This window comes from Vicugna pacos, unplaced genomic scaffold (assembly GCF_048564905.1).
Source record: "Vicugna pacos unplaced genomic scaffold, VicPac4 scaffold_111, whole genome shotgun sequence".
Classification (NCBI taxonomy): domain Eukaryota; kingdom Metazoa; phylum Chordata; class Mammalia; order Artiodactyla; family Camelidae; genus Vicugna; species Vicugna pacos.
The window spans coordinates 522,411-548,236 of record NW_027328791.1 but is presented as its reverse complement, the minus strand read 5'-3'; the positions used below and the strand labels follow the sequence as shown (position 1 = coordinate 548,236).

Sequence of the window (25,826 nt, the reverse complement as noted above, 5' to 3'; positions counted from 1 at the left end):
ACCAACACTCAGGCAGTCTGCTCTGTCTGGGGCGCTGATCTTGTACCACCCCGCTCCCCTCCAGCCCGACAGCTGGGACAGTGGGACTAAGGCAGAAATCGTGCCTGCTTGTTTCCCAGCGTGTAAAAGGGGAATATGTACTCTTCCCAAGTTAGTTCTGAGCGACAACACCTGCGGGTGCTTGGTTCCCAGAGCAACAGAAAACCAAGCTCCGCATGGGGGCATCGGGTGGAGGGCTGGACCAGCGAGGTAAAACTTCAGCTGCGGGTCTTGAAGGGTTACAGAAGGGTACAGAGGCAGTATTGCTGCCTCCTTTGGGGTGCCCCCAGAGGTAAAGCTTTTTCTCCTCGCTAAGACCCTCCCCTATCCAGATCCCTCTCTTCCCTCCGCTCTTCCTGTCCATCTGTCTCCCTCCACTTTTCCCCTCCTCTCCTCCCCCTCCCATCTTCTTTCTTCCTCGCTGCCCCACCTTCTCTAGCAGAACACAGAGAGGATCTCTGGCATTCCTGCGCATGCGCAGTGGGTGCCAGCTGGACCGCGCTTTGGAAGTTCCAGCTCCGAGCCGGGGATCGGCCCCAAAGTCTCCTCAGCTCTGTAGCCCGGTAAGCCTTTGACTCCTGCCTGGGGCCGGGGCCTCTGGCTGTGGAAGTGCAAGGTGGGGAGCCCCCGGGAAAGTGGTCAGGCGGCTGCAGGAGGGCGGTCCGCGTGTCACAGCCCTCAGGGAGCCAGTCAGCCTGTGTCCAGCTGAATTGCTCGGGCCAGAGCCCTCTGCCCACGCCACCTGCCCCGGCGCCCCAGGCACACCTGTCCAGGGCGAGGTGTGCACCTGCCGCCTCTTACCCAGCCGGGCTCCCCTCAGTCCGCGGCTGGTGTGCCCTTCACCTCTCCCGCCCGAGAGTCCTCTCCTCCCGGGCTTCCTCTCCTGGGCCGTCGGCCCGTCCCCACCCCTGGGCGGGCTGTGTCCCGGGCGGGCAGGGTCTGCGGACATGGACGGGGTAGCTGGGGCTAGGACTGGCATCCGAGCGGGGCTGCAGACCGCGTTTCCAACCCCGCCCCACTTTCCCTGCCCCGCGACCCCCGGGCTGCCTTCCTCTCCCTTTCCTGCTCCCTGAGGACCAGCTCAGTGGCGTGGGCGCTGCTCTCTGGGCTGACAGCCACCGGCTGTGACGCCCAGCTTCTCCTGGTGGAGTCGGGAAAAGGGAGCGTAAGTGCTGAGTGAGCTTCTGTCTCCTCCCTCAGTGTTTCTGCCCCAGGTAAGTACCTTGAACACTTTCAGGTGTTATGATGGCGGTGCTTGTTGATGTCACGTGTTTTTATAGTGAGAGGGATTACAGTGGTGAAAGCAGGGCTTGGTTCTATTAAAAATGAGCTGAAGGCATAAGGCTGTGACATCCTCCTTCCTTCCCTCTCCCAGGGTGAAACGTGTGACCATCGATCTTAAAAAGATAATTACAGTCCCTAACTAGCCCAGCCCAGCTAGTGTGTGTTAACAGGAACAGCACCACCAGAGGCCTTGGAGACCCAGGGACATTGCAGTCCTAAAAAGCTCCTGGCACAGTTTGGTTGGTTTTGACTTTTTGTTTTTCTTAAATTGTGTGGCACACTAGTAGTAAAGAGGGAAAAATAATTGTCAAGAAATATTTTTTCATATACCAGCTTTGTTGTGATTTTGTTCACACACCATGAAGTCCATTCATTTAAATGGTACAATTCAGCAGCTTTTAGCATATTCACATTTGTGCAACCATTATTATTCCAGAACGTTTTCATCACTTCAGAAAGAATAGTGGAAATTAATGACCCAACCACCCCTCCCCAGTGGTGTTTCTAAAGAACTTTCTTGGCTATTCCTGACCAAAAATTAACTTGTTACATTCCATGAAAAATCTGGTAGGAATTCTAATCAGAATTGAAATGAAACTGTCTATCAAAACAGGAAGAATTAATGTCTTTATGGCATAAACTTCTTCTACCCATGAATATATCTGGGACCCTATATTTTCATCTCTCCAGAGCCTGGCCCATGGGAAGTCCTCACTATTTGTTGGGCTTGTCAATGATGAGATTCTATATCATTAGTTGCAACTGTAGCCTTTCACAGAAAAGAAAATTAACCTCATTGAAGCCAAGTGACTCTCTGATTGTCAGAAAGAGTGACAGACAGTGCTGGAGTGATCCAGTGGACTCGGTGCTTGCAACCAGAATTTTCCACCACCTACAGCTAAGGGGATTAGAGTGTTCTTTTATTTTTTCTTAATGACGTTGCTTTTATTTTTACTTATTTTTTAAAATTATTTTTTATTGAAGTGTAGTCAATTTACAATGTTAGTTTCAGATGTACAGCAGAGATTCAGTTATAAACATATGCATATATATATATTTGTTTTAGATTGTTTTTAGTAGAACTCATTACAAGTAATTGAATATAGTTCCCTGTGCTATATAGTAGATGCTTGTCATTTATTTTATATTTATTAATGTGTATCTGTTAATCCCCCCTTTCCTGCCTGCTTACCACAGTTTGCTTTCTATGTCCATGAGTCCATTTCTAGGAGCAACATGTTTCCTAGTATTATATGCTCCTTGGCTGCTATCAGTTTCAGTAATTCCATCTTATCTGTGGGCGCTATTCTTCTGGTGGCGTTTATGTGGTTTCTCACGTCGTAAAAAAAGATCTGTATTTGGGAGAACTCCAGGCCTCGTGTAGTCCCTGGTACAGAGCGCCCACTGAGCTGATGCTTGAACTGGGGAACAAACATAGTAAACGTTGGAATTTCCACTATGGTTGAGGCTTCCAGGTTTCCATAACCTGTTTAGCCCACCTTAATGTTGGCTGCACCCATACTGGGTAATTTGGTGGAACTTCATGGTATGGTGGTGTAGAGACAGGACCTTGTATGCTTCTTCTCTTTCCGTTTTCTAACAGTCATTCTCCTGGGCCTCCCATGTACTCCCCCAGAAGGGCCCAGGGCTGGCTTGGTGCTGCTCTGAGGCAATATTTATTAATAAGGCCCTTTCTTCATCTGTTCTGAGCCTCCGTTTCTTCCTCTGCACAATAAGGGCTTGGACTAGATAAGTGCTTTTCAGTTTGTTTTAAAGCCATGTTTCCTTTGAGAAACAGAAAATGCAAATCTCTCCTCCCATCGCAACCCTTTAGATTTTGACACATCCTCCAAAGAGTGACATAGCTCTTTGTGGAAAACTGAAGTGATTGTGATTCCAGGTGGCACAGAAAAGACTCTTCAGAGATTTATTGCAGGGAGAGAGCAGGAAAGGGGCAGTATGTCACACTTTCTAGTGTGAGCACTGGAGCAGGGGCATGGATTTAAGTACAGAGTCTGACGTGGCCTCTCTCTAATCTTGTACAATGTGATAAATTTCTCTACCTCAGTTTCTTGATGTGTCAAGTTGGGGTGATAATATTTTAGGGCTTTCGTGAAATATTATACACATAATTCATTTGTGTCTCGGTAGAAACAAGATCTGCTAGGGATTCAGGGATTTGTTTAAAAAAGAAAAACCTTGTCCATAGCAGTCTGTCGGTGTGTATTTTGAATTTCCTGGAAGGTGAGGGCTGAGTCTGAATTCCATCGTGGGGCAGGTGGCCCATAGTTCTCTGTGCCCCAGATTGCCCCCTCCTCCCCAGTCCTCTTCCTCAGTCCAGGATGAATTTCCCTAGTAAATTTACACAGAAGTCTTGTGGAAATGGCTTTTCATTTCATTATTTCACCTAGAAGGGCTGCCTTAATGACCTGTGTTGTCAGGTATTGAAGAACTGCCATCATGATGTCTGGTCAGGTTAAGGCTATGCAATTGGGAGTTTCTATTTAATAAAAAAAAATTACAAATAGAAAATTAGAACAAGGGTGGTGACAGGGGCTCTTGGAAGTGGGCACCATTAACTTTCTTAGCTTCAGGTGCGGTGGCCTCCTGCCACGACAACCCATCTTCTTGCTCTGAAGTTTGAGGGACCAGTGGGTTCAGTGGGAATGTTAACTGAGAGTATCTCATGGGCTGGGCATTGTCCTATTTGTACTGTGTGTTCCTTATTTGAGACAGTGAGCTCACTTAACCTCAATAAGCTCATTAAAAAATTAGACTTTTTATTTTGAGATATAATGTAGATTCCCATGTAGTTAGTTGTAAGAGACAGTATGGAGACGGCCTATGGACTCTTTGCCCAGTTTTCCTAAATGGTTCCATCTTGCAAAGTTGGGGTACAATTCATACTGACTCACTAACAATTTTAAGTTTGTGTTATTGCCCTCATTTCTATTCACGATTAAACTGGGGCTTAGAGAATCACACAGGCCTGCCCATGTCACCCACATGGTTAGTGTAGAGACGGGTGGAACGTGGGCTTGGGATTTCCAGGCAGTACCAATATGATGGTCTGTGGCAGGGAGCAGCATTCACTTTGCTTGTTTATACATTCATTCAACAGACATTTATTGAGTAACCTCTGTGGGTCAGATGCTTTCATAGGGTTATCTGATTCTTCAGCATTATGGCGAATCAGGTAATGTTTTCTTTTTTTTAATCTTAGAAAATTTGCTCTGAGACGTTATAAACCCCCCAAAGGAAATATAGCTCATAAAGGAGCAATAGTAAATTTATACATTCCCCCCTTTTTATGCAGGGGGTACCCTAGGCATTTTACATTTGCAAACATCAGTAATCCAGATATATTCTTGTAAGGCAAGGATTTTGTTTTTAATTAGAGTATAGTCAAGTGTACAATGTTGTGTCAATTGCAAGGTGTTTTTTGAATTTTGAATTAAAAATATTTTTTGAGGAGGGTAATTAAGTTTATTTATTTGTTTCATTTTTTAAAATGAGGTACTGGGGTTTGACCCCAGGACCTCGTACATGATAAGCTCGTGCTCTACCACTGAACTGTACCGTCCTCCCCAAGGCAAGTTTCCTTATCCATTATTCTGCAGCTTAGGAGTTCAAATAAATTGGATAGAAATCCAAATCTTTTGATCCTACTGTGGTCCTTTACTTTATATTCTGCTGAGGGGGGTTGGGGAAAGCAGTGCCTTTGTTCATTTCTTTTTTTTTTTTTTTACAGGTACACATCTATGTTTATTGTTAAAATAAGAAAATTGCAGATATTTGATGACATTTGCCAACATCAATTTTTTTATTTTTATTTTATTTTTTTTTTTACTTTTTTTATTGATTCATAATCATTTTACAGTGTTGTGTCAATTTCCAGTGTTCAGCACAATTTTTCAGTCATTCCCTTTGTTCATTTCTTTATTCAGCATTTTTGAGCAGTGACTTCGCATCAGGGCCTTGCTAGGTGCTTGGAAACAGAATGACCCTTCTCTGCAGGGGCAGGAAGCCTAGACCAAAAGCTGGGTAATGTGATCCGAGCTATGTGCAGACACTGAGGACAAACTGTACCCCCGGATTTGCTTTGCCTTCCCTTGCCTTCTGGCTGGTACACACCAGATCACTGCAACCCAAATGCGCCCGCAGCCCACAGCACAGTATGTACCTCGATCTCCTCTCCCCTCTCCGCAGGGCCTGCAACATGAGCATCCCTGACTACGTGCAGTGTGCTGAGGTCTATGAGACTCTTACCGTTGTGGTCCAACCCGTGGGGATCATCTCAGAGGAGAATTTCTTTTGCATCTATAAGCGAACCTCCTCGGTGAGCCAGATCATCCCATGCGGCTCCCAGTGGGCACTCTGTATCCACTACAGGCACCACTATGCGCCCGAGAGTGGGTGGAGCGACTTCCAGACCCACCGCAAGGTCGTGGGCCCTGTCACCATTACCGACTGCCTCTCTGCCAAGGCATTCTAGAAGCTCCATGTGCAGAGGAGCTGTATGGCAGCACGCTTAATGACTCTCAGCTCTTTGTCTTTGTGCTGCATGGGGAGGTAGCCGAGCAGCCGCACAGCGACGTGTCCTTCAATCTACGAGGACTGCAGGGTGGTGGAGAAGAGGATCGAGGACTTCACTGAGTCATTCTTCATCTTGCCCAAGTCCAAGTGGCTGGATGCAGCCCCCAACAAGTCTGGGGACAAGATCGCCCTCCGCTGCATCCCGTTTGAGAAGGAGGACATCATGGGACTGGACACAGACAGCAGGTAAGTTTCCCTGGAGGCCAGTCCACCCAGGCTGTGTTCCGGGTTTCTTCCCTACATCCAGAAAGGGATCAGCAAGGAAGAGGACTGTGTTGTAGCCAAGGTGGAGGGAGGTGAAGCCCACCGGTTTACAGACATTTAAAAGTGAATCTGCCTCTGTTTCAGAGAGATCCTTTTAGGGTTAATGTGGACACTTCCTCCCGCTTTTCAGCCAGGACCATGGTGGGACCCCTTGAGTAGCTGTCCAATAGAGTAGCCACAGCCACTGATGCTAGGAGCACTGGGGAGGAGGCTGGTCTGTGCTGAGATGTGCTGTAGGTCAAATGCACATTAGACGCTGAGGTTTGTCTAATAAAAGAATATAAACTATCTTGTTACTTCCTATATTGTTTACATGTCAAAATGATAGTATTTTACATGCAGTAGATTAAGTAAGATCTGTTCTTAAAATTAGTTTCTAGTATTTGTTTTTTTTTTTTTTTTTTGGTTTGTTTCTTTGTTTTCTGTTTTAAATGTGGCAACTGGGAAACTTTTTTACATGGCTCTCATTTCATTTCTGTTGGGCAGCCTGTCCTGAGACAGTCTCATCCCTTTGTTTATAGATGAGATGCTGAATCCCGAGAGGCAGAAAGAGGCGCTGGTTTAGCTGGGGCTGGAGCCGGTGTCTCCTGCCTTCCAGGCCCAGCACCTATTTGGCTCAGGCCCTCTCTTCCTGCCCGACAGCCAGCATGACATGTTAGGACATCAGAAACACCGCCAGGGACTTCCGAATGAACTCCTTATGCTGGGAAAAGCATATCACAGAGTATGGGTAAGAGCAGGGAAATGTTCATTCTCACATTGTCCCTGTGATTAAGTCAACGGCCCCACTTTGCCTCAAAAGTGCTGACGAGCTCTTCTGGGCTGCCTACCCCCCCACCTTCTGGTCTGTTTCCCCATGTATCTATCGTGCTCTCCCTCGTGCAGAAGATTCTGAGATGCCTTTGCCGAGAGGTGGTCCCTGTTTGCTGGGGAGAGTGAGGGAAGCTGTGTCACCCTGGCCTATGGACTTGGGCCATGAGTCTGGAGAGCGCTCATGGTGGTCCCACAGGTGACGGTCGGAGGACCTGGCACGTGCTGCCGGGCCTGCTGTGGGGGCGGTGATTTGTGATTCTTGAACTTAACTAATCTCAGATTCTACTTTCTGGTTGTTGGTAAGTTGGAGGAGAAGATGCCAGAGAATTGATAAAAAGAATGTCCAGACCAGCCCTGTGAGTTATAGGAACAGGGGACCCGAGTCCCACCTGTGTGAGGTGCCTAGCGGGCTCTGGATGAATTTTCTGTTCCTCCCGAAAATACCTCTATGGCTTAAGGAAGGGGCAAGTCATATCGTGGCCATAAACTGTACTTGTTCCCACAGGGACCTGTGATCTACATGCCCTCACTCCCCTTCAGCTCCTTGGAGATGAAGTGTCAGGTTTAGGAGCCTGTACACTGTTGAGGGCATAGCTGCCAGCACTGTGCTACACCTAGGCTGGCTCCGTTCACCACACATGTCACCTCCTGCTGAGCCCCCAGGCGTCAGTCAAGTAGGTGCATCGGTGCAACGTAAGCAGGGACCACCTTCTCACCCTGGACAGACTGGGGGTGAGCAGTGGAAGCCTGGAGCCCTGCCCCAGCCCCCAGGCTAGTGCCTCTTTTGTCATAGGAGGCACTGGTGACACTTTTCTCAGCAATTGCTTGGCTCTGAGTCTGCAGAGCCACCAGAGAATGCCAGCTTGTTTTTACCTTTTGAAGTCTGCCCTTGGGATTTGGTGGAGTAGCTGGATGTGTGCTTAGCCCATAATGGAAGACACTGTCACCACTGTTTACCCAGAACCTCGTGTACCAGCCATGGCTCTCGGCATGAAAATACAGCAGCGCATTAAACCTCCCTCCTGGTGGGTCTGTCGATTCTGGTACCATAAGGGCTCAGCAAGCATCTGAACGTCAGTGAGATATCACGGCCAGTGAGGTAGGGTCAAGCACATTCTCTTCCAGTCACTTTTGCTCCATTGTTGCTTTTACTATTCCACAGTCATTAATTTTTTAAACAATGCTTTGGTGCAGGAGCAGAGCCTAATTCTCTCCTGCTACTCTTGTTAGAAGTGAGTAAAATTGTCCAGCCTGAAATGCGATCACAGTTTATAGCTCAAATCTTCCTAGACGCTTGTAGGTGGAGTTTTGGTTAGGGGCGCTGACCACATTGGGGTCCCCTGGCAGCGTCGCTCCCCTCAGGCCCCTGTCTTCCCTGGATCAGGAGGTGAGGGTGGGTCTCTCCGTTCCCACATCCCTGGCCTCACATACTCACGTAAATTCTTGTACAAGCTTTCAAAATCATTTTTGTTCTTGTGTGTTTCTAATTTTCTCTTGTTCCTCTTTTCCTTTTTCTTTATTCCTTTTTCTCTTGTACTGCCACGTTAGCATCTTGTTGGGTCTGAAAATGTGGGCTGCGCACACCCTGAATTTGAAATAGCCAGATCGCCCTCCGTGCTGTCTCCATTGCTTTAAAAACCAAAAAATTAACAGCTGCCTTGATCCCTGTATTATCCTAGTCATCTTTTTTATTTCTAATTTTTTGAAATATTTGCTTTGTTACCACATCACCCACTGGTGTTTGATACCTGTTAAAATCTTGCTTTGAGGAACCTGTTTGGTCCTTCTAATATTTGGTGACAAATGTGCCTTTATTAAATTTGTTTGATTGTTTTGAAAAAGTAAGATGCAAATTGATTTGGGCTGCTGCTGAGGGATACTTTTCATGGAGTATTTAACCTTGTAAAGTCAAATTCTGCAGGATCTTTCTCGATTCCTGCTTTTACACAAACGTTCTCAGTACGCCATTCTTGGCTGTCGCTGTGTGACATGCGTGACGGCGCTTCCTGGCCGGCAGTCACTGGTGAGAAAGTGGCCTGCTCTGGGGTGAGCAGCTGCAGGGGACGGTGTTGGAGGAAACATTCACCGTTTTGTTTTGTTTTGTTTTGTTTTGTTTTGCATTCAAATTCCCCGTGCCATTTGCTTTGCTTTCATAAAGGGGCAGAAGTGGGTCTAAAATCCATGCCACTCTTTTGTTCCCTTTCCGAGGCTGGTTCTTCTGAGTATCAGGACAACATGGCCTTCTCCTCAGTAACTGGCTCACCTGGATCTCGTGGACACAGGGACCGCTAAAGGGGACCGTAACTTCCTGTCTGCTTCAGCCAGTGGGCATTCAGAGCTGGGTCTGTGGTTTGCCTCAGCAGCCGTGCAGGCCTCCCTGCACCGGCATTTACTTTTACCCCTTTTTGGCAGTAAATAGCTGTCTCCGTGCCTGTTGCAGCTGACGTCCACCACTGTCGGCCTTGTCATTAGTTTGCGGTAGTGAGTCTCCAACACCCCAGTCAACCGTGAAGGAAGATGGTTTGGCCGACCTAGGACCTTGGATTCTCACCCCTACCCTGGTTCATCTCACCCGGTGGAAGGGTTTGGCTACCACCATCATGCTGACCATGAGGCCATGTTTGTCCTTTCATGCTCTGGTCCAAATGTGGACACTACATTTTTCACTGAATTTGTCTCGATTGAAACAGGCCAGAATATCTGAATGAGTCCATCACATTCTGGGTGGGGAACAGAACTGAAATAAGTGTCACAAGTAGGAGTCTAGGCTGTCCGGGTTGGCAAATGCAAGCTGGGATTTGTGATGGCCGGGCTGTGCCCTGGACAAAGGCCTTTCCCGTGGCTCCCGAGAGCCCAGATGTCGGAGTGAGAACAGCCTTGCCTGGGATCCTCCATCTTCATCTGCTCACTGGCAAGTGTGTCTGCTAATTAGGAGCTCCCCGAGACCTCGGGCCCTTCAAAGTTCAGACCACGGGAGTAATTTGAGTCCCTTCTCCTGGTCCTCCATTGTGAGAATCCAGTGCCTTCTGAGGTGACCCGTGCCAGAAGATGCCTCCCCCTCCAGGGAGCACCCTACGGAGGACTGTGACTCAGTTCACCATACTGTGAGCTTGTGGGGTTCCGGCCATGGTGCCTGCAGAACCAGACTTGAGATGGGCTTAGCGACGGAAATAATAGGACTGATTCCGGGGCAGGGATTGTGGCAGGGAACAGGGGAAATTGAATGTGACCTCAAACACATAGGTGGGTGCTGGGGCTGTTACTAAAATGGGGAGCCTGGAAGGTACCTGCCAGGAATCGAATTCCAGAGTAAATAATGGACATGAGGCATTTTTAAGATGCCATTTGTCATCCAAGTTAGGACTTCAAAGAGGCACTCGGGTATGTGACCCTGGGGCTCACCTGAAGAAGCCGGACTATAGATACACGTTAGGAGTCGTCATCCTTAGCTGGTGTTCACAGCCTTGCATGTGAATTAGATCATCTCGAGAGGTGCAGACATTGGCTAGGGGGGGCATGGCTGTGCCTGGTTTGGAGGAAAGCCCAGGCCATGCCAGCTTTGGTGTGTCAGTCAGCGGCGTTTGCGATTTTTCGACTAATGCCGTTTATCCTTAAGGGGCCGGGCGGTGGGCAGGGCCAGCCAGGAAGAAATCTGAAGGGAGGGTCCTAGCCACGTGTGTGTCTTGGGAAGATGCAGAGTCTGCAGGGTGCCGGAGGGTAGAATTCTTTGAAGCTGGAGTTGGAGTGGGAGTGGGGAGAAGGTAGTCACACTCACCTGTGAGGGAGGGAGGGAGGCCTGGGGAGTCCCCAACCTACCGGACTCACTTTCCCATGAACAGAAGGCAATCATACAGAGTATCTGAGGTGAGAAAGGATGGGCGCTGGGAGGGGAGCCAACCTGGAGAATGGTGTTTGGACAGTTCTGGAATAGTCTCCCTGCAAAATAGAGTTAAAAATACCCAGACTCTTAAGAACATTGATAGTGACTTGGGAGGAGGCAGTTGTTTTTCTGGCCTCCTAAGGGTAAGGCATGTATCCGTGGATACACAGATGATATGGGCAGTCTGTTCCGGGGGCTTGATCCTTACTGGGGGAACAGTGCAAGTTTAAAGGGGGAGAAGGACAGCGGAGGGAAACTAGCCAGGCCCCGTCTCAGGTACCAGTCGGCCGCCCTACTTGCATGTTGCATTCACACCCATGCCTCCCAGGTGGGCGGTGGCAGCCCCCTTTTGCAGATTGGGAAGCCTTCTCAGAGGGGTTAAGGAATTGGTTCCTTTAGCGGCTAGTAAATGCTGTAGCAGGATTCAAGCAGGGCCTTGTCAGACTTCAAGGGCATGTTCTCTCTACTGTTTCCAGTACTTCCCTGTTATACCTGGAATGGTGAAGTGGGTCAGTTTTGGAGCCTTTCAGAAAAAGTATGATTTAAGTGCCTCAGGACTGTTTCACAAAACTCAGCGTTCTTTGATGGTTCTGAAGCACCGCATTGTTTTTTGCCCCACAGTTGTTAGATCTTACTCCTTTGTTGATTACATGGTTACAAATGACGTGCAGGTGCAAAACCACACTTAGCAGCTTCTGAAGGGAAACTCTCCAGTTCTCCCTTGATCGGCTGTCTTCCACGGGATGTAACTGTGCTGCAGCGTAGGCCTGAGGTTTACTTATGGAGTGAGGGTTTGATATTCAAAGTTAGCATAAAATGGTGAGATGAAGAAAATCGACGTTGACAATTTATTTTTGGGTTTCATTAGTCAAGATATACTATCAGTCAATGGCCCATATAACAAATGAAATTGGGTACAGAACATTGCATTTCTTACTTTCTATTTAGAGTTCTCTTACAGAATAAGATTGCCTGCTTTGTAACATCAGCTCCACCACCACGGCACCTATCAGTGTGTAGGTGTGATTGCATGTACACCATGAATATAATCTGGGCTTCCTCAGCCTCAAACACTACAGTGCATAATCACGGGCTGTAGCCATCGCTTAGTCACGCAAATACTTCTAAAATTATAGGATGCCAGAAAAGAAAGAAGAGAGAGAGAGAGTTTGCCTTTATCAAAATTCCTTTCAATTCTAACTGCAAACTGTTTTTGAGCAGCTCTGGTTTCCTTTGGGTATGAATATATACATTTTTTTGCATGTAATCTGGGCTTTGTACTAGAACAGCAAGCTCTTGCTGTCCACAAGCCACAAAAATAGTAGCCAAATTGCACACATGTGAAATGGTTTATACTTTTTTCTGAGAAAGTATCCTTGAATTTGGGACTTGGACTGTGATTTTTGCTTTTTGCTCCCCCCACCCCTCTTGTAATCTGTCACTTTTTCCCACGTGGCCCCCAAGATTTCGTGGTCTCAAAGGAGTGGGCAAACAACCAGTTGGTCACCATGTACTGCTGCTATAGATGGAGCCCAGCGGAGACCTAAAGGACATTATCTGAGAGGACTTCCTGGAAGAAATGGGCCCTACATTCAGTTGTGAGGACAGAGTAAGAATCAGCCAGGAGAAGTGTCAAGAATATGGCTCAGGTGGCAGGTGCAGCCCGGGCAGAGGCCTGGAGGCTTTTTGTGTGGGGACCCGTGGAGAGTGCCCTGTGTGATCCAGGGTGGAGGGTGCCCCTGCTGGGGAGGACACTGGAGAGTATGGAGTGGAGGGCTTTGGAAGAGGTTGGGATTTACTAGAACTGACACAGTAGGTAGTGAAGGGTGTCATCAGAAAGTGACCGTCAAGAAAGGTACTTCTGGTTTTGCTTCTGATATTCTACAGACAGAAGGGTCGGGACGAGAGAGAGCAGGTATGTCTGTCCCTTTGAGACCCATCCCATTATTCATTTATTCATAACACACGCACTTCTGAGTGTCAAGGGGAGAAAAGTTTCAGCCACATTAGTAAGAAAAATGTATTTTGTTCTTGTGAGCTTAGCATTGTCAAAAGTTGAATTACCCTAGAATGTTCTAGGAACAGAGGAAAAAATTTGGGAGGTTTGAGGGAGGGAAGGCTTCCTTGGGAAACAGTCAAAATGATCCTGGAGGCAAGTGGGAAGTAGGAGCAGGTCAGGGGGCCCTTTGGTCACTGGGAACCTGGGTACTGAGGTGAGGCTGGGCAAGCAGGGTCTGGGGTGGGGATAGAATTCCACCAGGGAGCCTCTGAAGGGTTTGAAGGGGGGTGATGTAATCAAATTTGTGATTTGGGAAGGCTGCCTTGGCTCTGTGTGTGTGTGTGTGTGTGTAGCGGGGAAGAGGGGGAGGATGCCACCAACTGGGGGTCATTAGAAGACCATTCACAGGCTGGGAGTGGGGTGTCGGGACTGCTTGAGGACTGCAGGGGCAGTCTGGATGCCGGATTTCCTTATGGGGAGGGCTTGTTAGTGGGGTTGCTCTAGCGGCACCTTGTGGCTGGAAGAAAACAGATGGAGGCCGCCAGGTGGACTTTCCTCTTCTCTCCTTCCCTGCCTTGTGTGATGATCCTAGCTCAGCTAACTTTGGAACAGAAGAGCTAAGTTCCAGGGTAGACCAGGAGTTAGTTGAGCTCCTTCAAGTGAGATCTGATAGGATTTAAGCTTGTGTTGAGATCTGCATGTTCACTTAGCAAGAAACATCCCGTCATTTTGATTTCCATAGGGGTTTTTATCCTTCATAAAGATTGCTTTATTGGTGAGAGGAAATTTAATACAGCTGTTGTCTTTCTCAAAATAAATCATATCTTTTAAGAGCTTTAATATTCAAAAGAATAGGAATGTATAAAAATGTTAAAGTAAGTCTTTGGTGTAGTTTCTTTGCTTTCTGAGCTAATGTGGATTTAGAGTCTTTGCATTACTTAATAGCACATACTTGTCAGTATTTAAAGAGCTGTTAGTGAGTGCCCCAGGCCCCACCTCTCAAAACATCATTAAAGTTTGCTCTGAAATAGTGAGGTCATAAAGGTCTTTTTTGCAGAAATCAAAAAGTTGGTTTATAATAAGCAGCATAGCTACATTTATAAAATAATAATAGGTTCAAAATTAAGAAAGTGGAGGATAATTAATTTTTTTTAAATGTGAAACATAAGTTTCTTGTGCTAATGTTGCAACTGGAAATTTTGAAAAGGAAAATCCTACTGTAATATCATCTATCTGGAATACATATATGACTTCCAGGTTTGAAAAGTAACTGTGTAGTGGTTTTTTGAAGTCAGGAGCATTCCTGAGCATACTGGCAGTGGTGGTTGCTGGTTTTCAATGGAAGAGCCTAAATTTGCCTTCTTAGCTTTTTTGTTTTTTTGTAGTGAGAGGGTTAAGTAGTGCTTTGCCAGCATGATTTTGGGGCAATTTGAGGGCAGATGTGTACCAGCAGTGAGATATTTCCATGCATTGTATTTTTTGAACATCACCAGGGCACGTGTGGGTTTGTGCCTGCAGGCTGGGATGCTGCAGGGCTCCCTGATCCATCACCGTTTTGTCTTGGTGCTGCTACAGTCAGTGAATGATTTTCTGTGGCTTGGAGGTAAGGTGGTCTGATGCAGATGATCAGATGTGCAGTTAAAGTGCTATTACTTGAAATAAGAGTAACCTAGAAACATGGCTCTAACAATACAGGATGAGGGAGGAGAACTGGCTGAGCTGCTTGCAGTGGGGAGTCTTCTCAGGTGACTCCCTAACCGTGATTCCTGCTAATATCCACCCCATCCCTGCACGGCAGTCTTAATATGGAAGAAAAGATTGTCAGTGAGCAATCTAAGTAAAATCTTTACTCTTTTCTTTCCTGATGATGAATATGTAAGTTGTTTTCATGGGCTAAGTACATTTCCTCATTTGTGAAATTTGAGTAATATCGTTTACTTTGTCTGACTGTCAGAGTTAGACGCCTTGTATACAAAGAACTGAAGAGGTGCTTAATAAAAATGTACTGTCACAATGACAGATATTTTAGAATGATCAACTCTGAATACTAAAGAGTGTCGCTTATTTCTGATGCATATTCAATATGTATATATATGATATATTTGAATATGGTATAAAGTAACAAGGATTTATTACTTTTTAGGGCAGTATGAAATTTTAATGAAATCTGTGTAATTCTAGTGAGACAGGGACTAGGTAAATTGCCTTAAGCAGACGACCTTGAAGATTATTTACACAGAATATGTATTGTTACAACTCAGAATTCATGTTGCCGTGTAACCATCCACTCAGACATTTAAATTCATGGGGTTTTGACCAGATCCATTAAGTTTGGTAAAATCCACATTGATCATTTTCAGAGAATAAGCTTCTCTCTTTGTGATTAAAGAAAATTTTGATTTTTTTTCTGCACTCTTAACAGGTTTAAAACATCAAAACATTGATTTGACATGTCACTTTTTTAATAGAGAGAATAAAGCTCATGTTGTTTTATTATGTAAATAAATGTTTTTGTATTTCAACAAGGTTGTACGATTTCCTGGCTCTTTGAGAAGTATTTTGCAATATACTTAGATAACCTACTGTTGGAAAAATACAAACGTGACTTTTATGAATATAAGCCTAGTACAGATCTGTTGGTTTTTGCTACAGTGCAAGACATGAGGCGTAGGAGAGCTTTGCTGCCGATTGCCAGGGGGACAGATCCCATGTCTCAGTTTCCACTCTTGTAAAATGAAGTGACTGGACCGGATTCTTTCCTCTTCTAAGATGAGTTTCCATGAGCTTATGTCTTCTGTTTATATTCAGGAGTACTATCAATATCAGATTAAATACTGAATACCCCTCCCTTCCCCCGAAGTAAAGTACAGTATGTGCTACATATGCATTTATCTGATTTTCGTTTCTGATCCTACAGGCAATTTTTGTGTTGCATGATTCCCGGCAACCTGGAAGGTCTTTTTACCCATAGGTGGCGCTGTTGCACCTTCTTACAGTCTTAACATTCCTGTTTGTAAAGGAAGGCTTAAACAACGTTATTTTAATTTCTTTGCTTAATGCTTCAGAATAGCACAATGTCCATTATGTCTGTCTACCTGGAAAAATTATTCTGCTTATATCTTAGTTTTATTCTATCATCTCGCTGTGAACATTTCAGACTTGCTGTGCAAACAGTGACAAAATCGGACTTTTCTTCCAGTGTTAGAAACCAGTGAGCCGGGATTTTATAAAACAGCTAGAAGCGGCCTCTGGAGCACCTTGAACTGAAAAGTGTGTTGAGTTCCCTGAGTATTGACTCCACTGCTGTGTGTTAATTGGTGGTAGGGGATTTGGTACATATACGAAGGGGTGTAGTGATTTGACTTGGGTTTGCGTGCACGCGCTGCCACTGAGCCACGTGAACCTGAGTCAGTTCGTTTTGAGTTTTTCCCTCGTCTATGAGATGGGGACATTCGTATCTGCTTTGTAGAATTGTGAGAATTAGAAATTATGTAAAATGTTTACCACAGTTGGTATGTCAAGAGGGCTCAAAAACTTTAGCTGCTGTTTTGTGTGAAGCCATCATTTGAGAGTCTTTGGCAATTACTAAGAAACAGGAAAATAAGAAAAGATGGTTTTATGATGAGAGATATTTGAGGAGGTTCCATAGTTCCTAAACCCATAATTAAACATCAGCAGAGTAAGAACTGTTACACAGTCGCCCTGAACCAACTTTAAGCCACAGAATTATTTGTTACTTCATATATGTTGGGGCTTAAGGGGATGCAATACTTATACACATGTTGTCTCCAGCAGCCAACTGAGAGATGACACAAAAGAGTAGGCAGGCGATAAATGTCTTCTTTGTTACTGATGAAGCCACGTTCTCCATGAACTTCAGGGCTGTGGAAAAATGCGTGTCATGATATTGTGTCCCAGAAGTGGTGACTCACACTGTCCCATGTAGCTCTGGGCCACAGCGAGCCTTCCCTTGAGGGGACCTGCCCCTTCATGCACAGGGCTGACCTGCCATGGGGCTGAGCATCCCAGGTGCTTCCCAATGGTGATCAACACTGGAGTGAAAGGAAGGGTTTCAAATGCCTTACTTGTCTCCCCGGACTCACACCTCACTCTGTTCGTGTGATGAGGTCTATCTGTGGGCCAGGGGCCAGGGATGTGAAGGGAGAAGCACTCTCCACGGCCCAGAGGAGTGATTAGGGGGCATCCCCTCCCTCGGTTTAACCAGGTGGTGGGATGGAAGAGAAGTGTACTCCCCAAGAGTTTATAAAAGGAGAAATAAGGATTTTCTTAAGGACTTAGACTAGCCAGTAAACACATAAGATGATTAGAAGAGAGACTTGTAAATCACTTTCCTATTAAGTTGACATTTGTTGAACACCCAAAATGTGCTACATTCTTTTCTGAGCATTTTACAGAAATGAATCCTTCAATCTTCTCAACAAGCGAGTAAGGAAGGTTTGACTGTTATCCCAGTTTTACAGTGTGGAAATTGAGGCACACAGAGGGTAAGTAAGTTGGCAAAATCACAGAACTAGTAAGTGGCAGAGCTGGTATTTAAACCCTGGTTGTCTTGTTTTGAGGCTCCCAGAGATGGGCTTTGGGTGTTTAGTGTTATTGGCATCCCTGAATCTAAGTACCACTCTGCATCAGTTAGCCCAGAAAGGACAGGGAAAGGAGAGTTACACAGATGCTTATAGTCGTGTCTCGGCGACTGTCCACGGAGAGTGCACAGTGATTGGCATTCTTTGTCTTCTGGGCAGTAGATATGTTCGTATAACAGAAATTTTGTCCATTGAGTTAACCTAGAAACCCTTCCTGCTCTGTTTCTATCCATGCTTGCCATGTGACTGCTTGCCCGTGATTGGGAGGTGGAGGAGAAAATGTACTTATGATTAAACTCTAATATTTCAGTCTGGTTCATAGATTCACGTCTTCTGTTACATTAATAAGTTAAGTTTCTGGTTTTCTTGCATCAGTGTGTCATAAGTTTGGTTAATGTGAAACCACTCCATCGGAGCCCAGGGGTGCTGACGATATAATTTCTGAGCACGTTGTGGCACTTCTAGCCGTGCAGACCTGACTGGAGGATGTCCGCCTTCCTCACTGATTTCCCCCAACAGCAGGACCCGCTCCCACCCTCGGATGTGAAGTTGGGAGCTCTCTGAGTAGGCCAGTCAGAGGCCGAGTCCACAAATCAGAAAATGATGAAGTACCTGGAAGTAGGTTTAATAGAAGAAAAGGACTTCCAGGTAGTCAGATGGGCTGTTCTAACCCATTTGGTGAAAAACTGTCCAGTGTCTGTGGTTGAGCTGCTTCTTTGCTGTTGAAAAGTCTGGATTAGATGAAGGGATTTTAAAAAGCAGAAAGCAGTGATTTCAGGTGGTACGTCCACACCGGTGAGAAGTGATGGTTGACCGCCCGTGTGAGGAATAGACAGAGTCTTACAAACTTCATAAAAACTTCTGTGGCTTTTGCTCCTCTCCACAAGAGTCTGAATTCTCTGTTGCATTTTGTATATGTATTCTTCACAGGGGAGGAAATTTTGCATTTTTTACAGAGGTGGGTTTTCCTAACCCCTCTGAATGCCTTCTGTCATTGATACAACAAAAATCTTTTGTTGCAGTGCTTAATTATTTCATAAACTAGTTTTTGGCTTAATCAGAAACAATGACAGAGTGATAAAAAAATAGGATAACCTTCCTTTGAAAAATAGAAATGAGGTGGTCAGGCTCACGCATGCGTTGTGCCTGACACACTTACTCTCATGTCATTGTGTATCATGATTCGGAGATGGAGTTGATTCAGGTTTATAGATTTTTGTTTTAACATTTGTGTTGAAGTCTTTCTCCAGGCTGATGTATCCTGTTGGGTTTTTTGAAAGTGTAGAAGGGAAACAAATGCTTTTTTTCTGTTTTCCGGAGGCCTGAGTTGCTGATGATAAAGAGTTGAGGGTTGGCTGAGGAACAAAGTGATACTCCCTCTACTCCCAGCTGAAATTGATGAACAATGATATCAATTAAGTGTATCGGTATTTGACCAATAGAAGTTAGCGAGACCAAACTGGCTAGTTATGCCTAAAGGAAAGTACTGAATTCACCTGCAGAATTAGGTGCATTACCAAGAAGCAGCAGCTTAGAAGAATCAGAGAAATCAGTCCTATGATGAGATATAAAGTGAATATAGTATCTTTTTCTTATGAAACTTTTCTACTTTAAGTTGTGTAGAGCTAAAATTAAGTTTCAAGCACCAGGAGTTAAGAGTGCGTGTGGTTCTGTAGGATCGTTATTCAGGGATGTGCCTAGACCCTGCTAGAGTGGCTGAGGCTGGCCGGAAAAGGCCTAGAGCCAGGATTTGTCACCCTAGGTTGTCCTCCATAATGGTTCCATGTGGGAGCCCATGATTATGTTAACAAATTTTAACAGACCCCAGTCGACTGTCAACTTTAAGAAAAAAAATATATGCTTAGTATCTGCTTTGCAGGCAAGCGCCTGTGCATTCTCACTCCTGTCTCCTTGCCTTAAAAAGCAGAGAAAATGCTTTGCTTTCGTAATTGAGGTTTTATATAGCACTCTGCTCATTGAAAAGCAATGACCCTGGCCCTCAGCTATAAACGCTGGGTTTGTGTGCAGTTAGATAATCTATTATCCCCCAAACAAGGACCTAGCTGGTCTGGTGGTCTGCTTTGTAATTCACATATCTAAAAAATGTATCTTATTCCCCTCACCCCATTACTTCCCTAAAGATACACTAAGCCTTTGTACTCATGGTGGATTCTACAATCTCTGTCTCATCCCTTCTTTCCCCAAGTTCCTGATTACTATAACACAGCTGTTAATGAATTTTTCCTTTGATTATACACAATAAATATGGGAGCAATTGAGAGGCTCGTGGAGTTGGCTCCCTAATCCCTCTCGCTTTCTCGAATTTTCCCAGAGTTTTGAGTAATCATTCCCTGTAGGTAAGACTCTTGCCCGCCGGAACCCACAGTTCCATGTGAGAAGGATGCAGATTTTATCTCTCCTACACGAGGGAGTGAGAGTAGAGGATTAAGATATGCTCCTCCCTGGTCCTTTCCTGCCCCAGGGCCACTCCAGTTCACCTGCAGCCTTCTGGCCTCTGCTCTCAGGGCCTCTGTCCCAGGACTGACCGCAGTCTTTTCTTCCCTTGTCAACATTTCCTGGGCTTTTTAGAAGTTGGTCTCTTCTCTACAATACAACACTGGCAGATGTGATGGTGGTCAGCGTGCTGGTGGGCAGTCACTTGGGGACTCCCAGGAGCCATGCTGATTCTCCTGAGTCTCGCATTCGGGGTTACAGAACTGTCGAGCACCGGAGGAAGACCATTCACGTGAGGCCAGCACAGAATTGCATCACTTTCATTTTTTTTTTTTTGAATTTTCAGTGGAGTAATTATTTGTAGAAAACTGTTCCAGATATCTGGCCGCCTGCTTTCCTCACCACCATCTCATTGTTGGCTCTGGTGCTTGTTTTTAAAACCAGGTTTCTTCTCTGGTCATTTGTATCAGCTGGGCTTGCCCAATACTTGATCTGCATTTGAAGCAGAATGCTTCTTCTTGATGTCAAGCTGATTTTCCTATTTCTGAATATTTCGTGTACACTCAGCAACTGTTTCAAATGAAATGCTCTTGTCCAATTTCAGTTAACCCCCATTTGCTGATCTCCTGCTTTCATACTGAGGGCAGTTTCTTCTTCCTCTAATAAAAGTTAGCAATTTGCATTTACTATTTGAAGCTACTGGCCCGAGGTGCTTTTGTCCTTAACAGTTTTAATACAATTCACCCATTAAAGTGTACAGCGGTTTTTACTCTATGCCCAGAATTGTGCATCCCAGTCAATCTTAGAACATTTTCATCCCCCATCAGGAAGCCCAAGTATGCACAAGCAGTCATTCCCAACTTCCCCATCTTCCCCCAGCCCCAGGCAGCCACTCTTCTCTCTCTGTGGGTTTGCCTGTGCTGGACATTTCATGTAAAATGAGTCATTTCATGTAAATGGAACCGTATATTGTGACTGAATTCTTTCACACTGAGTAACGTTTTCAATGTTTGTCCACGTTGTGGCCTGGGTCAGTACTCTATGCTTTGCTATTGCTGAATTATATTCTACTGTATAGCTGGGCCGCACTGTTTACCCATTCATCAGGTGATAGTCATTTTTGTTGTTTCTGCTTTTTGGCTGTGATGAGTAATGGCGCCGTGAATATTCCTTTAGGAGTTTTTATGTGGACATTTGTTTTCAGTTCTCTTACGTGTGTGACCAGAGAGCAGAAATGCTGGGTCTTTCATAAACCAAATGTTCAAATCTCTGAGGACGTGCCAGGCTGCTTTCCAAAGTGGCCACGCTGTGTTACATCCTCACCAGCAAGGGCTGTGCGCTCTGCTTCCTCTGTGTCCTCATTAGTGCTTGTTGCACTTTTTTTTGATTATAACCTACTGTAGTGAGTGTGAAGCGGTTTCTCCTAGTGGTTTTGACTTGATTTCCCTTACAGCTAATGATATTGAACATCGTTTCATGTGCTTATTGGCCATTTGTATATTTTCCTAGAAAAATACCTTTCAGATCCTTTATCCTTCTTTTAATTGAGTTGCCTTTTTATTGTTGAGTTGTAGGTTTGTTTTTTTTTTTTAATTTGGGGATACAAATTCTTCATCAGATAAATGACTTGAAAAAATTTTCTCCTGTGTGTTGTTTTTTCACTTTCTGGATGGTGCCCTTTGAAGCAAAGTTTTACATTTTGATGAACTCCAATTTATCTCTGTTTTCTTTGTTCCTTGTGCTTTTGGGGTATTATTTAAAATCTGAGTTATTTTATTTAATCTTGTATATATAAAATAACATAATTCGTAGGAACGTTCTAGGAGATGGGTGCGGTTTTTCTCCCCAGTCTATGGATAGGAGACTGAGATGCAGAAAATTTCACTGAAATATCAGTGTCACAGCTACCCAGTGCTGTGGGAGCTCAGACCCTCATGTTTGTCCCCAGCATCTGTGCTCTTCACCACCATGCTCCACTACTGCCTGGAATCATTAATGAAAATGTCTTTCTTTTTTGATTTCTTGTTAGTTTGTTTTCTCATTGGGGACCTCATCTCCTCATTTTCCTTTCAGATATCAGTGTAGATTTATTTTAGGTCTCATGTAGGCAGAAGCATTGCTGTCAGTTAACTTCTTTATTACTCTCTCTCCAGTGATGATTGTTGCTAGTTGACCTAATGAAGTCATGCTTAAGTCTTTCCTGCTCATGACACTAAAAACAGTCATGACATACAGAACGCTCAAAGAAGAAAGTACTTGATTGATTTTATTTTTCTACCCAATCAAACCAATCAAATATAAACCCCTGTGTTGGCACATAACATAAGCCCTCCAGAATAGGGTCACTGTCTTCCTTGTGTTTCATTTGTTTGGTCACAGTGTCTGGATCGTGCCTTGCTGTCTAGCAGTTTTGTGAGGATACGGTGCTCATGAATCATTGTAGGACAGAATTTTGACCACAGACTGTGTTGTTCATTTCCCAAGGGATAAGATAATATAGAAATACTGCTCAGATCTATTTTAAAATTAAGCTTGGAATTTTGAGAAGAATTCAAATACCATACAAAGATCTTTTTTCACTGATTTTAGATATATCTTAGACACATTATGGTTACATAGTAAAGTAACTTATCAAGTAGATTTGACAAGACGAATGTAATATTGATTATTTGTTTTAGTTGAAATATTCTACCTGGGATAAATTAATCAGTGCCCATTATTGAACAAATATGATTGTATTCCTATGCAACATGGGAGCAGACTTCATATGTTTCTATATAATATATATGACTGTGTGTTTTAATCTGTCTGTCTGTGTTTATATAGATTTTCGGCAATGTTGTAACTTTAGAATTCTTCTAAGAAAATCACCCCCGTATCTTGTGCCGTTTGTACTGTGTATCCTGTCTTATGCAAGGGATTCCACTGTCCCCTCAGTGAGGAATCTCCTCTCCTTTTGAGTTAGTAGCAGATTTAAAGGAACTGTGATTTCTAGGCCTTTGCTATCCACGTGTTTGCAGTTGGCTGTCAATCAGGATTTTCCCTTTGAGTTTTCATTGTTCAATTAGAATTTTTGAAAGTAACTGTTAATGTATTTCACCGGTCTCCCTAGAAACTTGGTGTATTTGTGCTTTTCAGTTTTCAATTTATGAAAATTGTAAATGCACACTTGTTTTTAAGTTGTCCTTTTTCACTAGATATTTGTTTACCTCTTTATAGTTAAAATAATTTTCTTCCCAATGGATGAATCGGTGTGCATGTTTTAAAAGATAACTTACTTTTTATTTTTCTTATTCTAACAGGTATATTCATTGTACAGAATTTAGAAAATAAGGATAAACACAGTAATAACTTAGAAATGGCCCCAATCTCACCTGGAGATACAGTTGTAAGGTTTGAAATTGAGAATTACAAGTCCTCTCACTTTGTTCTTCTTTTTCAAGTACGTTTTGATTACTGAGACCCTCGAATTCCCATATGAATTGTAGCAGCAGCTAGTCAGTTACTGCAGAGGACCCCGCTGGGATTGTGATCGAGACCACGTTGAGTATACGGATCGCTCTGGGGAGCACTGCCATCCCAAGAGCGCTGTCATCTGATCCAGGAATCTGCGTGGTATGTCTGTCCAGGTATTTAGGTCTTATTTATTTTTTTTCAAGATTGCGTAGAGTTTACATAGTATTATTTTACTTTATTTTTTTTGCATTTATACTAAGGACAAGTGTGCAAGGTACCGGGATTCGAATTGTATTATAGCCCCGCCACTTGCTGTCACCATGGATGCTGCAGTTTCTTTGCCCTCTGTAAAATCTTGCACAAAATAGGACCTAAATAACTCTGTCTTGAATGAATGATTATATGATTCTTGGATGATGCTTGAGAGTCCTTGTGATGATTTCTTTTTCCCAGACTTTCCCCTCTTCTTAACTATGCCCTTTATCTTCCTTTCCTCCAGCCTGGGTTTCAGCCTGCCTGTGGCATTGATTTTCCTTGTCTGTGGACTCTACCTTTCACTATTTCACGATAATGTTACATGTGGGCTGTGGAAACTTGCTAGATATCAAGAAAGAGCAAATCCATTGCATGCTAGTATTTTTAGATTGTGTTATTGTTTTATCGATTGAAATTAAATTAGGCTGAACCCTGAGCCATCCCCTGAGCTCTTTTCGCCTTCCTACAGGTGATACTGCTCGTTGCTGCATGTGCCCTTCCCCCAGACTTGGTTTTGGAGTTGAGTAAGTCACCATCAGTGGAGCTCTCTCTTTAAAAGATGAAGAGAACATTTGCTCCTTCTCCCTGGTTGGGGACTTGGATGAGATGAGGTAACAGATAAAGAATGGAGCCCCACCTCATTCTGACCACCGCTCTTTCCGTTCCTTTCTCCAGGGGAAAAGAGTACAATTCAACAGTATAAACATTTTGTGCTAATGAGATAGACAAGACAGCCGATCATTTATTAAATACACTTTCATGCCAGAAACAAATGTATTATACACATAAAAAGCACATAAAGCTCGGTAGTACTGTGGTTAAAAACGTGGGTCCGAGTTCAAGTCCTGCTCTGGAGTGACCAGTCATGTGAGATGGAGAACTGGTAGGTCGGCTTAGCCTCTCCAGGACTGGTTTTCTGTCCTGCAGAGACGGGGCTCGCTAGGCTTCCCCCCCCGTAGAGGTGCTGTGGGGTGTAAATGATGCGCGTGGGCAGCCCGAGCACAGCTGCTCGTTCCTCCTATTTGCAGGATCGCATAGCTTTTGCGGTGACGGCTTTATGACCGCCCCGTGTAGACTCTCAGTGCTCCAAAGGGCTGCCTTGTGGTTTGGAGATGGGGTTCTCACTTCTGTAAATACCCAAGGATTGTGTTATTGGGCCATGCTGATTTGAATCTATTCTTTAGAAAGTACATAGTGTAGATATATTTTTCAAGCATGCATGCTTTTTTTCTTTTATTATTTATAGTTCTACCCTCTCATCCCTTGGTGTGACTTTTCATGGAATCCAGGAAACAGTCCTAAGCTACCTGCCTCTTCACAATTCTCCATGGTGGTTTTCTTCCCTGACTAGAAGAGGGTTTTGCATAGGAAATTTTCTTTGTTCCCCTTTTCTTGGAGTCTCTCTGTCTTCCAATCTCTCACTTGTCCATCTGTCCATTTATCTACCCACTCATTCTTCTGACTTGTTCCAAATAGCATTTCAGGCAGCTTACAGAAGAACAGATACCAAATAAACAGGTGAGAAAATGGGGTCAAGTTCAGACAGTGAGGTTAGGAGGTGAGCCTGTGTGAGGGTTGCAGGAGTGAGACACACGCCTCTGCCTTGTGACTTATAAGATCGACAGCAGCAGTGTGCCTGAGGCTCCCAGCAGACACAGTGAGGCAGGATTTGTGGGAGATGCTCACTGGCTGTGAAATAAATAAGTGGCTTAGGAGAAGCCCAGCCTTTCCATCTACTAATGTTTAGGAGAATATTTTGAGTGTCTTCCAAAATCAGAGTATTGGATCTTTTCTTTTTCAGAGTTCTATGTATAGTTGGTTACATTCTATTCCTGGAAATTTCTCCAAAACTGCTTCCCACGTGAGTCCCATGGCTCGGGAATAGGGTGATTCTGCTCATTGAAGGGTGTTGGCCAGAAACAGAAAATGATAGCGTCAAAGGAACCTGGGATTTGTCAGTCATGCTTTATCAGTGCTGTAGATTTCAGAAAATGCTTTCACCTTTTCTCTCCATCTGAGGCGGTAGCGTGATCTCTTTCCAGCATCAGGAGCTCAGGGCCATGGGATGATGGGGGCTGACTGCACTGCCCTCAAGACAAATAAGGTAGTCACCACAGGCGTGGTAGTTTTACATAGTGCATTTCATGTTCTTTAATAGGTTTCAACAGGTAGTTAATTAACTGAG

General features: G+C 44.5%; 1 protein-coding gene across 1 annotated transcript in view; it reads left to right on the top strand.

Annotated features, from left to right (window-relative positions):
• LOC140694913 (trafficking protein particle complex subunit 9-like) overlaps positions 1-25,592 on the top strand; it is a 79,425-nt gene extending 53,833 nt beyond the window's left edge. The window contains exons 2-7 of the mRNA XM_072957923.1: positions 5,533-5,662; positions 5,900-6,105; positions 6,705-6,913; positions 23,374-23,559; positions 24,111-24,252; positions 25,443-25,592. Of these exons, the coding sequence (XP_072814024.1) occupies positions 5,533-5,662; positions 5,900-6,105; positions 6,705-6,708 (340 nt within the window). The 3' untranslated portion in view covers positions 6,709-6,913; positions 23,374-23,559; positions 24,111-24,252; positions 25,443-25,592. The remainder of the gene's footprint in view (positions 1-5,532; positions 5,663-5,899; positions 6,106-6,704; positions 6,914-23,373; positions 23,560-24,110; positions 24,253-25,442) is intronic.
• The last annotated feature ends 234 nt before the right edge of the window (positions 25,593-25,826 follow it).